This window comes from Chinchilla lanigera, unplaced genomic scaffold, assembly GCF_000276665.1.
Source record: "Chinchilla lanigera isolate Chin_1 unplaced genomic scaffold, ChiLan1.0 scaffold00075, whole genome shotgun sequence".
Lineage (NCBI taxonomy): Eukaryota > Metazoa > Chordata > Mammalia > Rodentia > Chinchillidae > Chinchilla > Chinchilla lanigera.
The window spans coordinates 9,003,058-9,024,417 of record NW_004955476.1 but is presented as its reverse complement, the minus strand read 5'-3'; the positions used below and the strand labels follow the sequence as shown (position 1 = coordinate 9,024,417).

General features: G+C 45.3%; 1 protein-coding gene and 1 long non-coding RNA gene across 2 annotated transcripts in view; one reads left to right on the top strand and one right to left on the bottom strand.

Moving 5' to 3' along the window:
- Nucleotides 1-21,360, top strand: part of Mpped2 (metallophosphoesterase domain containing 2) — a gene marked incomplete at its 5' end in the record, with an annotated part of 154,979 nt that overhangs the window by 68,293 nt on the left and 65,326 nt on the right. Inside the window, 1 exon segment of the mRNA XM_013503011.1 lies at nt 3,470-3,695. Coding sequence (XP_013358465.1) covers nt 3,470-3,695 — 226 coding nt within the window.
- LOC102020333 lies at nt 579-13,727 on the bottom strand. The gene is made up of 3 exons (XR_001230806.1): nt 13,526-13,727; nt 1,821-2,150; nt 579-939 (listed from the first exon to the last, which is right to left on the bottom strand). It is a non-coding gene; the product is annotated as an uncharacterized LOC102020333 (long non-coding RNA).

Genomic DNA, 21,360 nt, shown 5'->3' with positions numbered 1-21,360 from the left:
GAGATAGAGCGGCCCAGAGAGCGGAGGCAGGTTCTGGAAGAGGGCGGTGTCAAGGGAGAAAGAATGAGACTGAGGAGATGGAGCTGTCGCAGAGAAGAGAAGACACAAACCCAGGAGGACTTGGAGGGGAAGAGACCCTCCCCGCTTCCCCGTGTGCTTGCACACGTATTGCGTGCCCGCCCGAGGAGGGAGTCAGAGGGGAGCCTACGGCTGGAGAGGCCCCCAGAGAGAATTTGGGGGCTGCTTTGGGGAGAGGTGTGGTCAGTGCTGCTGAGTAGCAGCGAGGTCCTAGGGGAGTTTGATTTCATGAGTATCTCCCTATGGGACCCCACTGCACGCAGACAGCGCGGAACAGACAGAGGCCAGTGCTGCTGCTCGTGGGCCTCGGCCGCTGCAGCCAGAGCACTCCCCTGAGCCCAGGGCAGGTGTTCCCCCTTGCATCCATTCTCTTGCTTCCGTCATCACCTTGCTGTTCCTGTGAATCACCTGTGCTGTTATGTACTCTGTGGAGCTTTCTTTAAATAACCTCTTATTTTATACATAAAAGTAGAAAAGTGAAGCTATACATCATTACTTACACTATTACACTTTTATTTTTCCAAATGTGCTCTTAGAAAATGTACATAGCTACCTGAAATTTTGTCAAGTGTTCATTTGCATTTCACCTGCAGCGATCTCATCCGTCACTGGTAGAGCAGGTGTTTTGGGAGAGATAGACTGGTTCGTGGGTACACTCGGGCTCCTTTGGAGAGAAGACTTTTTTCCAAGTTAGAAGAACTACCTGGGATTGCGATTCTTTAATCCGGGAGGTCAGCTTCGGTGCTTGATCTGAATAAAATGGGTAACGGCGAGCACCTTTCTGTCCGACGATTTGAAAGTGATGCTGTTGGAATGGCAAGAACGGAAGCTTGACGGCAGAGACTTCCAAATTAATCCAGGCTGGAAAAAAATGAAAATGCCATCAAGGAACAGGAGATTTGTCAGCTGCCCTGCTTAGACTTTTCATATAAAACATAAAGGTTGGCAGATTATAGATGAAAGGTCAGCTCAGCGGAAAAGAAAATATGTCAGACAATTTCATAACACAGGGAAGGGAGGGTGGGATTCGGGGGCTGCTGTGGGACTCTGGGGATGCGATGGTTGTGGTGGAATGTGTGAGTATTGTCGCCCTTCTGTGGTTTGTGTTGTTGTCTGCTTCTCTAAGCTGAGTCTCTAAAATGTGATTTAAAAGACACCAGCGGGCTGGGGATATAGCTGAGGGGCATAAGCGCCTGCCTGTCAAGCGCAAGGTCTTGAGTTCAATCCGCAGTACTGCTAAATAAATAAATAAATAAATAAATAAATAAATAAGACATCAACGATGCGATGCTGCTGAGGAAAATTTACTTTGTGGCACTTTTACTTTTTCCCCCTTCTTTTTCTTAAGCTGGTTCAAAAGGAAAAAGGGAATCCTTCCTTTGCCCTGTGCCCTGGTGTCCCCTGCTGGCCACCAAAGCTGTAGGATGAGGACAGCGGCAGGCATGCGGGTGGAAGGTTGGGCGGTGATGCTCCCCTCGGGAAGGAAGGGGGTGACAGGGTGACCACAGTGTGCCGGGGCAGCCCGGGCAGCTTGGGGACCACCTGGGCGGACCTGCCTAGGAGTGATGCCTGTCCTGGGAAACTGGCTTGCTTTGGCTGGGTGACCATGAGTGAATCGAGGGTGTGTCATCAAGCCAGTGGAGTTGCAGAACCATGATCTCTAGGGCTTAGGGCCCTCACAGATTTCCAGCAGATGCAGTGCTGGGAACGTGTTGCTTTGTTAATACATCTTTCACTTGCACCTTGGGTACAGGAACTGTGAGAAATGTCATCACCATCTAAGTAGCTGCACCAGACAGCACTTTTCCAGTTCCCAGACTTTTATAAACGTGCATTTGCGAGAGGCTTCCTGTCGGGGGTGAGTCCTCAGCACAGCCTCGCAGATAACCGTGGTGAAGTCCGTGTCACATGGCGGTGCGCACTAATAACCCAGGCTGCTCACTGACTCTTGGCCTCAGCGTTTCTGGTTTGATCTCTCTGCAGTGTTGTTCTTCATCAGAATGCTTTTGTCTCTTTCCGAAGCCTCCCCATTAACGCACATGCTATCCAGGCAATTCCATTAGAGTTAGAAGCTGAAAAATTAAAAGCCAAAGAAAATGGTAACACGGCAAACACAGCCTCAGCCTTGGAAACCACTGCAGTGTTGCGGGCTTGATCACAACCTTGAGGCTCCCTATTGCTCAAACCAAACGGACCCGGACAGAAACTGCCCCTCTCCACCTTCCCCCAAATTCTCCTTCACATTAACTTCCTTAATTAAATCATCGACTCTAGTTTGCTGTAAGAACCAATTCTTACAACAAGTGGATCCAATTTCCTGCTAGGGGTAACTTTAATTCTTCCTGGAATAGCAGGAAGCATTAATTTTGCGTTGGATCCAGGAGACTCAGGAAGCTGGAATTACAGGTGCCGTGGTTCCACCTCCTTCTTCCTCCAAAACAAAATAGAATAAAATGAGCAGGGGCCCCGCAGTGGGGCTTGAGGGATGGGTGGTGACAGGGAAGAGAGAGGGGCATTAATCGCAGGGCGGGGAGAGCTGCCTGGGACTGTCTCCCTTTGGATTTTGGTTCTTACAGAATGGCGGTGAGTTATTAATATGTATGATCTGTACTTTATTCAAACATTATAAATCTATGCAGAAGTCTGGTGTTTGGGTTTTGCTTTATAGCTTTCATTCTTCTTCCCAGAATTATCTCATTTCGATCGGGAAACTTTTGCATAAAAAGCACACACTGAGAACTCACATTTCCATAGCATAAATATTAAAAGGAGGTTAAGCTTTACAGTTTCTCTCCCATCCCAGTGGGATGAAAGTTAGCCTACCAATCAGGGGACCGTTAATAACGTTCTTTTCATTCACAAGCCGAAAAGTAAACTTAAAATTAGACTTGCAGTAGGAAATTGCACTAGGTGGTCCCCCTCCTAGGTGCAAATGGTAGAATGCTTGGCTATGCCCTGTCTTTTGCATGAAAGTTATCCTGAGAATATAGCGTTTCTCAGAGTTATTAAGAATAGTAGGTTGCCTTATTCTTTGAGGATCAAATTGAATCCAGGTCACCTTTGAAGGATCATGATTATAGTGCTTTCTCCCAGGTAATTATGAAGGGTAGATTCATTACTGGTTGGATTCATCACAGCGAGCCTGCCTGATACAGAAGAATGAGACGGAGCCAGAAAACAGAATGTGTCCTCAGTACCTTCGGCTTCTCAGCAGTTCCCTGTCTCCTGCCTATGTTCCTTCTTTGTCAGTATAAAGGACTAATGCACTGTGGCTCACACGGAAGTATGTGTGAGCTGTGTCGTCTGGGTGAGCTGTCTGCTAATCACAGTCTCGCTGTACTTGGTGAGGGGAAACGAGCGTGCTAATTGCTGCTCTTTTTTCTTATTGCAGGAAACCTGCCGTATGAATATAAAATAGTGATTGCTGGGAATCACGAACTGACATTTGATAAGGAGTTCATGGCAGACCTTGTTAAACAGGACTACTACCGTTTCCCCTCTGTGTCCAAATTGAAACCCGAGGACTTTGACAATGTTCAGTCCCTCCTGACAAACAGTATTTACTTGCAAGATTCGGAGGTCACAGTGAAGGGATTCAGGATATACGGTGCACCTTGGTAAGTGTTCCTTCAAATCGTTTTCCCCTCCATTTTGTAGCTGGGTGCCAAGAAAGTGTGCCTTGGACGTAGGTGCTTTAAATGAAAGTGATTCGGATGGATGGAAAGTTTCTTCCTGGGTTTCCAACAGAGCACATATTCTGGTAGTGTTACAAAACACAGTGTGCATTCCCATTGTGAAACAGACTCATGTAGTCAAGAGTAGGGCTCTGGGAGATGTATCTGTGTATGTGGGATTGCAGCCACATAAGTGTCTCTGTAACGGAGGAGAATTTCGGGAAGGTCACTTACCATGCCATCAGCCTGGGTGGCCCATGGCCTTCTGATTTTATACAGGACACAGTCATACAGTACTGTGCTGAGATTAGGAGTTCAAATCTCTGTATGTATCGGAATGTTCAGCTCTGCAGGGGCAGAAGTTAAAGCCTATACCAGAGACTCCGATTCTCCGCCTGTAGACATAGCCCAGCAGTCTGTGCTTTCCGAAGGTCCAAGGTGAGGCTGGTGCAGAGACGGCTGGAAGGATGTGTGGGGAACTCAGGGCTGAAATTCTGCACCCCAGAGCTCTGGTCACAGGCACAGCGCCTGTGGAGCCAGATGCGGAGCCTTTGCGGTCTCAGCTCCCTGTGTGGTCAGTTGGCGGGTTGGCAGAAGAGCCTTGACTGAGGGAGTCAAGCCTTTCTGCGCCTAGGAGACGTGAACGCAACCTGTTTTCGGGTTGCCGCGGGGTCACAGATAGGAGACATTTGTGAAGGCTTACGAGAGTGCCTGGCCTTTTGCTGCAGGGTGATGCTGACCGCTTTTCTGCTGTTGCCTGTGCCACTAAGCACTTCGGGGAACGTGGGCGAGTCACTGAGCCCCAGAGCCAGTGCATCCTCTCCTTCAAAATGAGAGCCTTGAGACAAATGCTCATTGGTGTCTGGGGATTCCGGGATCCTCACTGAGGGCTCTGCATCTGTAATGAGCAGAGCTGACCTTCCCGTCTCAGCTTGAGCAGTAATAGGGAGGGGAGAGGCGGCAGCAGTGAATTCAGGTTGGCCTCTACACGCAGCAGTTCACTTTGTGAACTCGGTGCTTCCCTGGGTGGCTTTGCTGGGTGGTGTCCAGAAGGGCTGAAGAGTGGGTGTAGAAACTATTGGAAATACATTCCTGTTCCAAATCAACCTGACAGTGATCGTGGCTCTGTAGGAGAGACCTTGTACTGTGCAGTGTTCTACATTCATTATGTGTTATCTCATTTAATCTACAAAATCCTTTAAGAGATAGGGTGCCCTTATGATTCTCACTGGCTAATAAAAACAGCTCAGGCACCGGAAGGTCAGGTCTCTGCTCAGGAGACACTGTAGAGTAAGTGGTAGCATCTTGGTTTGACCCTAGCAGGTCTGGCTCGGGGAATACTGTACAGCTGAGTGGTGGGGTTGATCACTGGTGCTTAGCACCTGCAGATCCACTTTAGATCCAGCTTTATTAATGCCACTGATTTATTTTTTTATGGTAAAGGGCAAGAGAATGAACAGCAGAAATTAGTCCTGTCAAGCTGTGGTCGGAAAGCTGGTCTCAGGGTAGTGCAGGGTGTTGGTGTTAGTGTTTCCAGGTACCTACCAGGCAGGGGACACAGAGTACTTCCAACTTCTCAGTCCAGCCCTTCGTGACAGGGACACGATCAAGGGATGGCCTCTGCTGGTCATGGAAACCCTTCTTGTGGGTCAAAGCCAGTTCTTCAGTAAGCGAAGATGTTTTTGAACAATCTTCAAAAGGCACAGGACATTTGAGGCTATTTCTGAACAGGCAGGACTTCCAGAGACCCCAGGTTGATAGTTGCCGAGGTAGAGACAGAAGCTGCATCCTCCATCAACCGAGCCGATGCGAATCTGTTGGGAAGAGGGCTTAGCTCACCAGATTCCAGCTCCCCACTGTGAAGGATGACCTGGGGTCCTGATGCAGATCGTGCAGCATCTCCAGAAATAAACATGAACCAGAGCAATTTCACATATGTGCTGAGATAGGCGTGACCCATTTGTGGTGGGAGCATGGACTGCAAAGTTTATATCGGAACAGGATGGAGATCATTTAGATTCCTTTAATATTTTAGTATTGGAGAGGATGGTAAAGTCAGGCAAATAGGCAGCATTAATTAGTCACCTGAAACATTATCCTGAAGTTGTTAAATGCCATGTGTTTTGGAATTTCCACAGAACTAAAGCTCTTTCCTGCTGGGCACCTCTTTACAATGAGAGAAATCACTAAATAGGGTTTCCCATCCATGGGGTTGTGGTACTTGGCATTTTTCTTGTGAACACAGAGGTGGAAGAAAGGGAAGTTTTGGGTTCATCTTATTTTTTGGAGATATCAGTTGTTCGGGCCTTACTGTAAGGTGCTTTGTAGAATGAACCGCCCCTGGCCACAGGACTGCTGATAATCGGAGCTGGTCAGGGACATCTGGTTTAGCGCTCCTAAGCAGCAGGAATGCTGCTTCCCATTTGTACCACTTACGCAGCCCTGGGACCTTGGACCAGTTTCTGAACACCACCGTGCATCTGTTTTCTCATCTTTAAAATGGGGAGCAGTGACATCGCTTTCCTCTCAGGGGGTCCTGAAGGAGAGTTATCTCAGCTGGAGGATGCAGGAGCCAACAAGCTGGAGCAGTGATGGCGAACCTTTTAGAGCTTTCAGGGATACAAGCAGCCTGCTGCAGCACACGTGCCACACGTTAGCCACCAGAGCCAGAGGAAGGTTATGATAGGGTTTAAGACCACTGCTAGCAGAGTGGTGATGTTTCCAGTGTACTCACAAGGAGACGCAGGCTCTGGAGTCTGGGGTTGGGCTCTAGCCTGGGTGCGCAGACTGGCTGCAGTGGACGCGTCACCAAACTTGTCTATTTAGTGTGTAAAATGGGGATGAGGTCAGGTCTAGTGTCTTTCGCCCACTTATATACTCACCACGGTTAAAATCTTCAAGGAAAATACACTTGTGGACAGACTTGCTTTTTAAAGTGCCGCGTACAGTGTAGTTTTCAATTTCCTTCATTATTAAGGACTTGCGTAGATGTTTGGATGACTTCGTACCATAGCTACCAGTATTCTCCCTTCCGAATTTACGTTTCTTCCGTCCCTGAGATTCTCTGGAGGAGAATGCCTGCTCATAACCCAGTAGACATCCAAACCTGAGTCTCGTAAGTGGAGCCGTTTGATTTACATGCTTTTCCAATGAACATTCTAAGCAAAATATTAAATTCTGAATTGTTAGCATTGAGAGTGATTTTAACTTAAAAACAGAAAACTATGAACCTTGATACTGAGCATTTCCACCTCGTCATAGGCTTTCCAAAAAGTATGTCGCAGAACCCCTGCTTAGCATGTGTAAGGCCCTGGGTTTGACTGCCACCGATCAATCAATCAATCAATCAGTCAGTCAGTGACTTAGTTTGATGTCAGAGAAGAACTGTTAGTCTGTATTCAAGGTTTGTAATGGTACCACAGCTGAAAGCTATATAATGATGAGGGAGAATTAAGTACTGTTTCCTGATTCACCATGTCAAGGAATATATCTGAAGGAAATGCCTTACAGTGCCTGCGGCTGGGGTGCTCCTGTGCTGGCTCGTGCTGGGGGGCGGAGCAGGTCCCCAAGGAAGAAGACCGGTCTGATGGGGGTGGGGCAGCCCCATGTCATAATTACAGAGGTGCGAGCAGGAAGCTGGCCGTGTCAGGAAGGAGGGCAGGGAATGGGGCTCGGGGACACCTCTTCCGGAGGCTGCGAGGCTGCTGCTGTACCTCTTCCTTCTTCCACGTGTTTTGGGGAAATCTTCCAAGAATCGGGCATCTTGTTTTAGCAGTTCTTTCTCAGGTTTGCTCATCTCCGGGGATGTTTCCCTCTCCCTCTTTGGGGACAGAAGAGGAGGGTCTTGTGTCCTCTCATCCAGTCAGCCTGGGAGTCTGACCACTCAGGGTCCTTTCCCTGGTACCCCTCCGCTGCATCCCTGGAGGCGGCTCCCAGGCTCCTGTCTGACGCACACTCTGCTCTGTGATGTTTCTCTGATGCCTGAGGATGGCTGGAGAGAGGAGACAAAAATCGAGTCTGTCAAGCCTTAGCTACAGCGGTAATGAATGTCTGGCCAGGGCGGAGGGGAGGTGGAATTTGGAAGTCATTTGTATTTCTGGTTACTGAATCCATCGCCAAGGCAGAATGACAAGCGGGTTTCCGTCAACTTGCTCGTGGACTTGGCCGTTAACAGGCCCACTGGCCTTTGCTTTTTATGATTTCAGTTGCTCTTTTGATGCAAAGATGCTCTGTAGAAAAGAATCCACGTGCTAATTGATGAGCAGTTCGGCTGCAGAAAGTCAAAAGCGCAGGCTGCAGGGCCGGGGAGAGCAATTGTACTGCTCAGCTCTGGCCTGTGCCTCTTCCTCTTCCACAGAGAAGCGCAGAGCCGCTGTCCTGCGGCGTTCAGTGAATGGGAGCCGGCTTCCTGAAGGCCCGGAGTCTGATCTCTAGGCTGACCAAGAGGTCAGGAACAAAGAGCACCTTTTCTTCCCGTCCTAGTGGACCCCGGTGGAACTTGTCAGATTCAGTAACCTTGGAGGAAGTACCTTAACTCCTGCAGCAGGAAAACTGCAGCGGGCGCAGGCAGTGCAGTGCTAACATGGCCGCAAAAGCAGAGAAAGGCCTGGAGTTGCATTTGCAAAGGAAATGTATGCGGGATTTCTCCGCTGCTCTCTTGCCCTCATTTCCTATCGTAAACACGTTGGGTTCATTCATTCATTTAGATGTAATTTTCTCAGCATTTTTCCAAGTGGGAGTTAAGTGTCGATTCCACTGTCTGCAGCATGTGTAATTGTGTTTGCATACAAATAGCGTGGAGGTTGCTCACGGTTCCTTGTTCTGATCAGCGCTGTGGTACTTTATGTCTACCCTGTCAGAAAAGCTTCAGATGTTTTTATTTCCAATTATAAGTTTTGTAATGCATCATGTATTTTGCTGACAGTCCTCAAGTTCTTGAAATAGCGAACAAATTAACAGCAGATATTGAGGGAGAGGATTAGAAAAGCAATTGGTAGCTCGTATGATGGGATTCAGACATGGGCATGGGCGGAGTGGGCTCACTGATTTTATTTTCACAGTCGTACTTTGTAATTAACTTGGACCAAGAGGAAAAAGAAGAGAGAGAAAAGGAACATCTCCCTGTTAAGTAGAAAAGTCCTTTCGCGCCTAAGATCCAGCCTGCAGAAGCGCAGTGTGAGTTCCGAACTGTTTTCAGGGGTCCCTGTTTTTCTCTGGGGTGGTTCCGGCAGAGCTAGGCACAGGAAAGGTCTTCGAGCGTGTGTTAAGCAAATATGCACTCTGCTTTTACATGACTCTGTTTAAAGGCCCAGGCTAACATTTCATTTTTCTTGGCCTGGGGCCCACCGGCTCTCCCATTATGAAATCCGTGCCTGCTCTGTCGGGCTCTAGAATTACAGGTCTCTGTTTACATTTTTGCCTTTTTTCAGAATGCAGCTGACTGCTCTTAAAGCTGTGCAGGATCAGATTCACTTCTGGTTTAACAACAGCCCTGTTTATTTGCAAAAGTAGAAAGCAGAACCGATCACTTTGCTTCCTACCTCTCACTGCTAGCCAGACCATCATGCAAAGAGATACCGCTTCCAAAGCCAGTTCCTGCAGAGCTGGGGCTGTTGGGCACACCTCAGCTTTGGGCAGCTCCGACCGCTGCAGCCTCCCCAGCCCGGCCTGAAGCCTTGCGCAGGTGTGTGGGGGCTGCTGTGTGGAAGAGGCGGAGAGGGCTGAGGACAGGTCCGTAATGCAGGAGGCTTCACACCCGCCACCGGCATCGCTTACATTTCTGTCTGCACAGACTGAGAAGGCAGCTCAGTCAGCAAGCAGTGATGATAAATACCTTGCATTTGAATAGTGCATTTCACTCACAGAGCTCTGAGACCTGCTATCTCACTTGAGCCATGCCATAATTCTTTACCATAAGCAGGATTTCATTAATAATGATCGTTCCCAAGAGCCAGGGTTCACCAATGCTTCTGTGTCAGGGGCTTCCCATATAACTCCCTGTGGACAGAGGGAGCAAGCCAGGGAGTTCCGGACAGAGTGGTGACTGACCCAAAGAAGCCAGACTTTTGGTTTGGGCAGAATCAAGAATGGACTCTAAAGTTCCTCTGCCAAGTTCTTAGACCAAACCAAAATGTCCTAGTAATGACAGATGTGCATCTACTTCTTGACCTGGGACAACTCAGGAAGTGGCTGCTTTTCATCTTAGAAGACTTGGCTATTGCCACTGAGTTGTAAAAAGGGGTTGAGGAATCCAGGCCGCTGCTGTTTAGGGGCTCTCGGGATTCTAAGCTGAGGGGAGCTTGCAGGGGAGATGAGGAGTGTGGGGAAAGGAGGGGATATCGGCATTATTTGCACGGTGTGCTCCAGAAAGTAAGGTTTTGCAAAAGAAAAGTCCTTATCTGAACGTGTTGCTGGTCAGAGTCTGGCCCATGGGTAGGGTGAATTTCTCTAGCTCTCTCCAGTTGGCGAGTCCTCAGCACCCAGGAGGGTCTGAGCCCGTATTTGTCTGGTTCTAGTCGCTGTTGCTGCTCTGCCTTCTGGCGTGGCACCTCTGCCTATGGCTCAGATGTAGTCACAGCTCTGTCCAGCCTCCGCCCCCACACAGGTCCCTCTGATCCCTTGCTGAGGGTGAGATGGGCTTCGGGGCGCACGGATCTGTGTGCATCGCTGTGGGCCAGCCTTCTGTCCTCTTGCGGTCATCCCAGCCAGGCTCTGTGCTATGCTCCATGGGAGAGGCCCTTGTCCTTGCGGGCAGCTCTGTCCTTGCGGACTCCCGAGGCCAGCGTCACTCATTCCTTCAAGGATTCCTCTGCGACCCCATGGGCAGCTTGGCGGAGGACAGCAGAGCCGTGGTGCTCAGCAACATCCCCTGTGACAGGGAAGGCTTTGTGCACACTGGGCTAAGCTCTTCTTGCTAATTCCCTCTCCCCATAAACTGTCAGTCCCTTTCTTTTGGCTAATGAATTTCTGGCAGGACCCCCCCACCCCAGCAGTCAGACACAGCCCTAGTTCTACTGCCTGAAGGAGGCAAACAGAGTGATATAAAGCCTTAGAGACAGGCTGGCCCCAGCAAGGTAGAGTCTCAATTTCAGCACTTAGAACTTATTTACTTTGTTAAATACATTATTTACTCTCCCTGAGCCACAGTTCCATCTGCCAAATGGCCAAGCAAAGAATAATAACTGCTGTCTTGAGCATCACTCACATGTAGGCACCTTAAGTGACATTGTCTTTAAGCCTCATAGCAGCCTAAAAAGAAAGCATTATTACACCATGACAGGGAAGGTTAATTGCCAGGTCATCTGGATTAAGAGTCTTGGAATGGTGATTGGATCAGGGGGTGCTACCCTCATCAGTGAGTTAATCTACTGATATTCAGGTGTGCTGTTGCAAGCTGGAGCCCCGCTGGAGGTGGATCACTGGGTTGTGCCTTTGGCTGGTTCATCTCTCCTTGGCACTTCTCCCACTGGAACTTGGTTCTTCTCCTGTTTCTGGCTGCCATGAGCTGAGCATGTTTTCTCTGCCGCATTCTTCCACGAGATTTCTGCTTTGGAGCCAATCACCATGGACTGAACCCTTGAAACCATGAGCCGTGAGCCGTGAGCCACGAGCCGCGTTAAATCTGTTCTCCTTTACATTACACGGATGGGTATTGTGTTTCAGCATTGGGAAAGCTGCCTAGTATACACCCCTACTGGGGAGATGAGGAAATGAAAGGCTAGAGAAGCTAAATAGCTTACTTGAGGATGCTCACTTCCCAAAGGCCTGGAAATCAAACTGGAACCTGTTTGGCTCCAAAACTTCTATTTTTAAAGTTATCTTCACTTTTTATGGTTTGTTTTTCTCATGGGAATGAAATGAGATCAGTCATGCTAAATAAAATATTACTTTCCTGTCTGAAAAGTAACTTTTTGTTTTGTTCATTTTGTTTAGTATTTTTTCTATAGTGGTTAAATATACTGGGGCAGAAGGGACAGAAATGAGGTCAGTAGGAAGCTCACTCTAGGATAGTGATGGAAACCTTTTAGAGCTTTCAATGATACAAACAGCCTGCTGTGGCACGCGTGCTGTAGGTTCGCCACCACTGGTCTAGGAAAATGGTTCCTCCATGTGTGTGTGTGTGTATGAGAGAGCAGGGGGGGGTGAGAGAAAGGGAGAGAGAATTCTAAAGCATGAGAGTGGAAGAGAGAATTTTAAGAAGTGGATAACGAATATTGCTGGGCTTCTTTGCATGACAAGTTGCTCATAATGTGATAAGTGGGCCTCAATTAGGAAAGGAACCTGGTACAATTTCCCCATTTTGTCCAGAGGCGTGGAATAGTGACTGAATGTCTGCTAGATGAAGACATATGGGACATTTTTAAGGTCACTGAGGTGGAGTCTCATTTTCAATGTGTGAGTAATGCCTGGCAGCGTGTTTTCATCCAGGAAAGATAAAGGTAATGTTGGATGGCGACGATAAATTGCATGCAGAACGTTCTGTGAGAAGGAGGCCTTCTCCAGCAATCGGAATCTGAATCTGAAAGCTTTGGGTTTGCAGTGCAGACAAGGTGAGCTGCAAGTCTGCATTAATTCATGAGAAGAGGCTGTTTTGCTCAAATATTAGAGGAGATCAGCTTGGTTGACGTGTAAAAACAGTTACTACGACTAATAGTGTGCAAGCATGAAATCTGCAGCAAAAAATGAAATGAAAAGGTAGAGAAAAGAGAAACCCTGGTAGATGAGGGCACATTAAGGATGTCGTTAAGACCTCTCCTCAGGAAGGTTCTTCCTAGGGTAAAATTTCCCAAGATAGCGTCTGAAGGTGGTGCTAATAAATATTGGTTAATCTGGGTACCTTTAGCCCCACTGTCTTGGCACATGTGTTGTTGATAGGTTAGATTGCATAAATAAAAAGGGGTGCTGGAATTTCCTGTGGATCTACAGTAAATCAACACTGAAGACTAAGTGAAAGCAACGCTTTGTTTGTAAAGAAAAAGAAAGGTCAGAGTCGGCACACTGACTGCCCATTCTTTCCCAAACTGGGTTATGCATTTTATACATTATGTGCAAAATTGGACATAAAGCTAAGTGCTTTTGATGGCTGCCTGACTTAATAAATGGCGGCTCCTGTTTCTCCACTACATTTCATGCTACTGTTTTATTGAAATTCTGGGATATATTGATCTTAAAGCTGAATCTAATAAGGGATTTTCCATGTCACTGGGAGACTCACGAGGCGTGGGAAGTAGCTTGGAGCCTCACGGTTCTAGACAGAGTTGTTGAATGCAGAAACTAGGAAAAACGTTTCTTTATTGTCTCAATGATTTGGAAGCCCAGCTCTAAATCACCCCTCATCACTAGGTTTATTATGACTCGGGAATCAACATAGAAACCTGCAGAAGCGAGTAAAAGATGCTGGACTAAAACTTAGCCAGCAACTGTCGATGGTAAAACTAGTCAGGGATGTGCCGCTGGGTTTTATCCGTCACCTTCTCACCTCCTCGGTTCTTTCCTTGATGTTATCATCTAAGCAAGAGCAATTTTAAGACTCATAGGATTCACTTGTAGACTTTGTTTTTATATAATCTGGAGAAATTAACATATGGGCAGCATTTAGGAATGAGGGGTTTCGGCTATGTGGCCATTCCTCTGTTGCTACATATTCCTTTGAAAGACGAGGCATTTACCTATTGGGTCGACATAGTGTGAGGAAAAGTGGGAACCCCAGTGTGTGACTAACGCTGAGCCTCACGGGAGGCCCAGGAAAGGTGGGAAAGGAAACCAGCACCTACCTGCTGCTTCTGTATGCTGCTAGGAAACGGAAAAGCACATCCCAAGGAGCAAGTCGTTTTTAAGGTTATTCGGAAACAGGATGACTGCTCAGGAAAGCTTGGAGCTTGCTCATCTGTAAACCACATGCATGCTTCCCAGCGCTCTGAGGTCCCTTCTGAGGTGCTGTAACCGTAGAGATTCACCAGGTTTTATTATTTCACAGTAGACAGAACACTGGATTGTTGATGAAGCAGGATGCAGATGTGTCAGAGAGTACCCACGCCCTTTGTCCTACTCAGAAAATATCAAATCAGATCCTCTCCTGAATGAGACCAGCAAAGCTTGTATTGGACTGATTTTGCACACACAGGTGTAGAAAAAGTGATGGTGGGAAAGTGGGTAAAGTAAGAGGGCTGGGGGTTTAGCTCAGCGGCACAGCGCCTGTCTAGCAAGCATGAAGTCGTGAGTTTGATTCCCGGTACTGGAAAAAAAACAAAAACAAAACAAAACAAAAAAATTAGCAATAGGTAAAGTAGGAAACCATCAAAGGTATAAATCAGGATAAAGAAAGAGGAAAGGAAGACAGACAGACATCTCAGCACTTAACTGTTCTATTTCTCAAGCTGTGTAAAGTCATGTCAGTTAACCAGATATGCATGTTTGACGACTTTACAATTCCAGTAAAACAACTCATATATTCACCATTTTTAATGGGCTTCAACATTAAAGAATTACTATCATTTATCAGGGATAGTGGCGAGTTTTTCTTCTTTTAATTAGCAGTACGCGTTTTAAAAGCCATATCCCCACCAAAAGTGGACAGATGGATCATAACACTATAAAAATGGAGAGAGGAAAAATGAAAACAGAGGAGGGGGCGCCCCACAAGGATAAGGGTGATTTTCTCCTGGGAATGGCTTATTTTTCTTTCACCCTACGTTTCCTGGAATTTTGTCCCTTCTTACAGATGAGTTTTATTTTTCCTGTCAGGAAAAAAGGCCACATTTTCTAATTGTAGAATGTGTGTCTGTGGATAACTTGGAAATGAACTCACTTATTCTAACCACGCACGCTGGATGTTTGCGTGATCTGTGTGTACTTGTGGGTACACTTCTCCGGTCCTCTGTGGGACGGGTTATGGGAGAACATGGGGGCTGGGAGGTGCTCACCCTAATCAACAAGTGCTGTGGCTTGCAGGGCTGCGTGGGCTAGGACAACTGTGTCTCTCTTCTAACCCAGAATTTCCAAGATGGTGGAAGCGAGATGGCACACCGCTGCTCGGTCGGCTGCCAAGCCCCAGAGCAGTGGGAAGTGGCGCTTCCTTTAACACCGTGTGCGACCCCCGCATGTGGGTCCCTGGGCTCTTGGCCTTCACAGGCTGTGACTTGAGTCAGGGACGCCTGTGCCCACCTTTGCTTATCTGTATTCCAGGGCTGCCACCTCCCCTCCTCTCCGGGTCTTTGTTCTATCAATCTGCAAAGCAGGGCTCGACTTGTGATTAGTCCTTGGAGCTTGTTTCTATTAATCAGTCTGCAGAACAGGTCGACTTGGATGCTTTTGTTCTGGGGCTTAATGTGTTCTCCCTGTCAGCCTGCAGTTCAGGCTGCTTGCTTTGCCTTCAACAGACCAGGCGGTGGGATTCGGTTTTTTATATGCTGATTGCATTGTCAAGAAAGAAAATACTGTTTGAAAAGGCAAGAGAAAAGTGCTGATGTAGGATTGTAGAGCTGTTTTGGGAAGAGGAAAAGTTTATGGAACATATAACTTACGTAACCTGCTTGTGGGGTTCGATAAACTGCATAGTGTGGTTGATTGGGACAGAAAATAAGAAATAGCTCCTGTCACAGTCCGAAGTATGTGGTGTCAAACAAAGGCTGCCGATGTGTATTTGAAACATAATTCTCTTTGGATACCTACAGCAAGAATATCACCCTTTCACTACAGTGTTGGGTACTTACAAGAAGGCTCAGTACAGTTTTGTGAATTTCCTTACTTGTTTTCTTTCCGCTTCCCCTCGTGCCAAAATGACCTTGCCTCAGATTAAAGTTATTTCCCCTGTTACATAGGGAAGACTCCGTATCTTAATTTTCTCTCTCTCCTTCATTGTCAAGGGACAAGCACAGACCTACCCTTGGAGAGGCGGTGTGGGCTGACTTGAGTGAACGGTATAAACTGCTTTGCAAAATTCTCATTATCACTGTCTAAAAAATTCTCCTAACTCTAATGGCATAGCCTGGGAAGAATTTTAATGCATAACTTTTGCTAGTGACAGTGAAGCTCTAGGATAAAGTTTTCTGATCTTTTGCCTCTCTGAAAATCTCGAGGACGTCACTTGTGACATAACCGGCCCCCCAACTCTACTGAAGTCTGTGCAAGAAACAAATTCTCAGAGTCCCAAATTAAATTTGTCATCAGTGATAAATTTAGTCCTGTAAGATACTTTAATAAGTGCTTCAGTGTGATTTATTGGCTTTGCTAGTTAACATGGGCGTATTGTGTCTTGTACAGATCTTAGCAGACATAATTTCTGACTAGACCTTCCTTGATTAAAATTAAACAATGAAAAGTCTCATTTTCATCACAGTGGTAATTATTTTAGGACTCAATTGGAAAGTAAGCATACTGCAGCCCTGTCATTAATTTAAAAATAAAGGCAGAAAAGAAAAAGAAAAATGTCAAAATGCGACGAGGGAACCAGCGTGACGATTCCAGTTTTTTCTGTGCGTCTGTACTTTATTTCCTTTGTGTACAAGCTGAGCATCTAGGCTGTTTTGCTGGTCGCGGCTTAGGGCGCAGCTCTTGCATATATAACCACTAATGAGTGTCAGGATTCAGCTGCTAATTTGAAAGGCTTTGTGGCCCTTTCGCCCCAGACACTAGCAGCTTCATTAGGCGCAGCTTTGTCCGAGCTGACCTTCCTGGCCTGTGGATTGCAGCTAAATACCAACATCACCCCCCCGCACCCCCCAAGAGCCCAGACACCACGCCCGGGCACGTATCTTATCAGAATCTGCCACTGCCATAAACGTGGCTGTCCCGAAGCTTGCCGCGTAATTAGGGTTACATTCCCCCAAAGAGGCCTTACGTACTTACAGTCGAGGGGGTGTTCACTTGGTTGAAGATTTGAATTTTAGAGCAATTAGCACATTTCCTAATCTTTTCATTAAAAGTGTATTTTTATAAAGCATAGCTTTGAAAGTGTGTTTTGATGGCTGGTTCAGGGAAAGCAGTGGAGAAACACAGGTCGTCTATTTTTCTCTTGACCTAGGGATATGCAGAAAATGTATTATTAATGCCACCAGAAAAGAAAATGTAACAGTTTCTTTCTCTTCTTTAGAAATTAGCCTTTGGGAATGCACTCGTCTTAAAATTAAACCGTGTAGCAAGCAGGTGGGAAGGAGTTTCCTGTCCGTTGTGCTCTCTGAAATACTCTGCAAAAGAAAAGGTTGACTATGCTTTGTCGAGCTTTTGACTGTTGGGGAGAAAAGCCTTTATTCTGGGGCTGTATTCTTTATATAGTCTCCCCCTACTGTTCTCAATTCCCAGAAAAATTATTCAGCTGTCTTTTAAAATTTTACCCCGTATTTACCGGGAAGCAGTAGCTAGGTGGAGAGCTCTTTTGACATTGTGTGTGATTATCAAGCAGAACAGTAAATCTTGATAAACTTCTCTCTGATCAGAGCCACTCTTCTAAGCTAGGTCTCTAGTGATCTTATTTTGAAGCGGTTTGAACTCTCCTTCCTTTCTAAAGAAAGACATCTAGAGATGGGAAAGAACTCCGTGATGACATCACTTTTTCCACCCCCTTGGCCAGCAGGACCTCCCTCCCTCTGGCATGTTTCCTGGTGTTCCGCTCAGCCCTGTTTAAGATAATGAGACCAAGGAAGCTTCTTGTCCAGGCCCCCCTGGGAAATGTCCACGCAGATATGCTTCTAGGGCTTCTTCCTGCTCTGAGATTGTGAGCTTCTTACACACAGTCTCCTGCCTGTTCAGCCTTCTGGAACTTTTGCTTGGTCCAGCGGTCCATGTGGTGAACAAAGGAACGATACCCGCATGCACGCCTCTGTCTTCTTCTGCTGCCTGAACCACAATTTATTTACAGAGCTTCCTCATTATTAGCCATGTGTTGAAGATGTGCCTATATCGGAATGGCCCATAAATTTTACCTGTAAATGAATCTCATAAATCCTGAGCCATTTCATGAAGCCTGCCACTAGAGCATCTCTGAATCTTACCGACTTTGAGACTTTTCAGGGGTCCAGGAAGTAGAGAGGGACTCTGAATATTTGCTCTTAGATGGGCAGAATTAAATTAATTCAGGTCTTTAGTTGATGACAGGTAGTCACGCTGAGTCCATGTCTGGCCCTTATTCTGTCAGGTTATTTATTTATTAATGAATACTGTAGTGACCATCTATTAGCTCTGAAGGCTAGAGCACTGATCATAATTTGTATTTACTTGTGTGCTTTCCCCTCTCTGACCCCCTGCATTTCTTCTTCAGGAGTACATTAATCTGACTTCTGTCTTTATGTTGCCTTTGATTATTGCGATGCTTATTATACCGTGTTTGCTCTCTCTCTCTTTCTCTGTCTCTCACACACACACACCTAACCATGTACCTAACACATGGTTACTGACTTTGGACTTTATAAAAATGATACCGTAGGGTTCTCATAGAAGAATCAGCCCCTAACAGATTGAACCATGCACATATAACTACAAACGCTACAAAAACAAACAAACAAACAAACAAAGCATAATACTGGAGGGCTTTGGAAAGTGCCTGGAAGCACTGTGATTTGGAGGGAGTCACACTACAGAGGGAGCAGCTACCATAGTTTTGCACATCTGTGGCTTTGTGCTGAGCATGGTCACAGCCCAGCAGAGGTGTGGCATGGAGTGGCTAAAATTCCGACAGAGTGTTGTCGTTTTGGCAAGGGGAAGTGTTTGAAGGAGCTTAGAGGGACTAGAACCACCAGAGAGGTGAAGAAAAATGGGGGGCCGGGCTTTGTAAGAGGTAACAGATTCCCAGTACGGAATCTGTGAACACTCCTGAGCACTGAGCCGTCCTGGAAGGGCAGATTGGAGCAGCCAGGACTGAGATGTGAGCTCCTGGGCATCACAAGGTGGTGATAGCATGAGTTTAGGGTCTGCTTCTGAGTAATTATCTGCCAAAGCAAATTATTAACACTCTTCCATGAGTTATTACAGAGTCCTCAGTCTCTACAACATAACTTTCAAAATATTTCAAATTATTTAATATATGTAGAGCCAGGGTACTGTGACCCATTTTCAAGGGAACTTTGAGATGAATCTGGCATTAGGATATCAGACAAGAACTTTAAAGCAGTTGCTATAATTATGTTAAGTGTAATAAAGAAAATATGGTTGTAATGAATAAACAAAGCCCCAAATAAAAGTTTTAGAACTGAAAGAACATACTTCGATACACTATTCAACAGATGGGCTTAGTAGTAAATCAACTAATAGAGAAAAGAATAAGTGAACTTGAAGGTAGATTGACAGAAATCTTGCAATTTGAAGAGGAGAAAGAAGTATTGAAAAAGATAGACAGCCTTAGGGACCTAGCAGATGATGTCAAAAGGTCTAATTTATGGGCTATTTGAGAACCATAGTAAAGGAGAAAGAATTTGAAGAATAATGTACCATAAAGTCCCCTAATTTACTGAAAGGCATAAATTTACAGATTAAGAAATAACAGGTAACCCAAACAGGAAAAATATGAAGAGAACTATGTTTAGGCAAGTCAAACTGCTAAAGGTGAAATATAACAAGATGATTAAAACAGCCAGATTAAAAACAGAAATTCCACAAGGGATGATGATTAAAACAGCACAAGACTTCTCTTCATAACCATGGCAGTCAGAAAACAGTGGAGTGTCTTCCTCAAAGAGCTAAAAAATTTGTAAGCCTGGAATTGTACATCCAATGAAAATCCTTGATGACTAAAACCAAAATAACATTTCTGGATAAACTAAATTAGAGAAAGTGTATTGCTGTAAGACCCACACCATGGAAATAAGAAAAGAAATTCTTCGGGCTGAGGCATAATATGAGGAAGAGAACAGGCTGGAGAGGCTAAATCAATGCCGGGTCCAGTAGACTTCAAGAATAAGGAAGACCATCAGGAGAGGTCGGTATCTGAGTGACTGTAGAAACCTGTATCTCACACTGATGTTTTAAAAAGTACATTGACTGTGTAAAGCAAACATTGTACAGGGAGACCATATCTAATCCAGAAATCTGACATCTGAAATGTTCCCAAATCTGAAATTTTTTGAGTGTTGACATGATCTTAAAATGCTTCAGATTTGGGGATATTTTGGATTTCACGGCTTTTGGATGAGGAAAGTTCATTCCTGAACTAATAAATTCTTCAAATATTCCAAAATCTCAAAGCAAATCTGAAACAGTTCTGATCGCAAGCGTTTTGGAAGAAGGGATCGCCGACCCGTACATCCTGTGTTAGTAACACACGTGGGTGTGATATGAGTGCCACACTTGTTAGTAGGTGAGGGGAGGAGATAGTGTGGCTGTGAGAGTTTTACATTTTATGTGAAATGGTACAATATTAAGTAAACTATAACCCATTACAGATATATAATATAATCCCTAAGGCAATCTAATACATAATACAAAGAGATATGGTAGAAAAAGCCAATTTATAAGCTTTTCATAAGTTGGAATTCTAACAATTTTCAAGTAGAAAACATAGTCAAGGAAGGGAGAATAGAAGAAGGACAAACAAAACAAATTGAAAAGTAAATAAACAGTGCAGTATTTCCTAAAGCTGAAATGGCTCTGGCTGATTGTATATAAATTTTATCCAAGTAAAATTGATTTTAAAGAGAATATTAAACTAATTCATTAATTCACATTAACAAATTCAAAAGGCAGACATTATGCAAATATTTTAGAAAACAACTCTGTGTTACCTAAAAAGACACATTTTAAATATGAAGACATCCTTGGAATGTAGAGATGCACTTTAAATACAATACACAGATCAGCTGGTGTAAGTGGATGGGATTACACAGGTAGGTGCACGTGCACATGGTTAGCCTAGAGGGCCAGAGTGGCTGTACCAACATCAGACAAAGGACAGGGCCATTCATAACAGAAAAGGGCCAGTTCCTCAGATATGGGTTAGAAACGTGCATATGCTTAAAACCTGACTTTTGAAATACACAAAAGCAAGTATTTACAGCATTAAAGGAAATGGAGACAATTCCACAATCATAATAGAATTTAATATGCCTCCCTCATTAATTGACTGTTAGACTAGACTCCTCTGCCCCCGAAAAGAGGATAAGACATTTTAAAAGTGGAGGGTCCGAACAAGGTTCCCAACTGCTTTCGTCTAAATGATGTTCGCAGAATGCTTCTCCTGACAGCTGATGAAAACCCATCTCTTTTGAGTATGTGTGACATCCTCCCCAAGGCAGATGCCATGCTAAACCAAAAATGAGTTTTAGTGAGTCTAAAGGGACACAAAGCATGCAGAGTATCATTTCTAAACATGAAAAACATGAAAAGATTTAGTTAAAAATCAATAAAAATGAGGTACACAGAAAATCCCCAGACATTTGGGAATTACTGTAAATGAGGGTACTTCTAAATGAGTCAAAGAAGAAATCCCCAAATCTAGAAACCATTTCAAATTGGGTAGTACTGAAAATATAACTCATTACAATTTAGGGGATGCAGAGAAAGTATGGCATAGAGGAGAATTTCTAAGGTCTATATTAGAAAAAATATAAGGACTGAAATCTCTTACCTCAGATCTCACCTCAGGAGGCTAGAAAAAGAAGAGCAAACCAAATCCAAACTGATA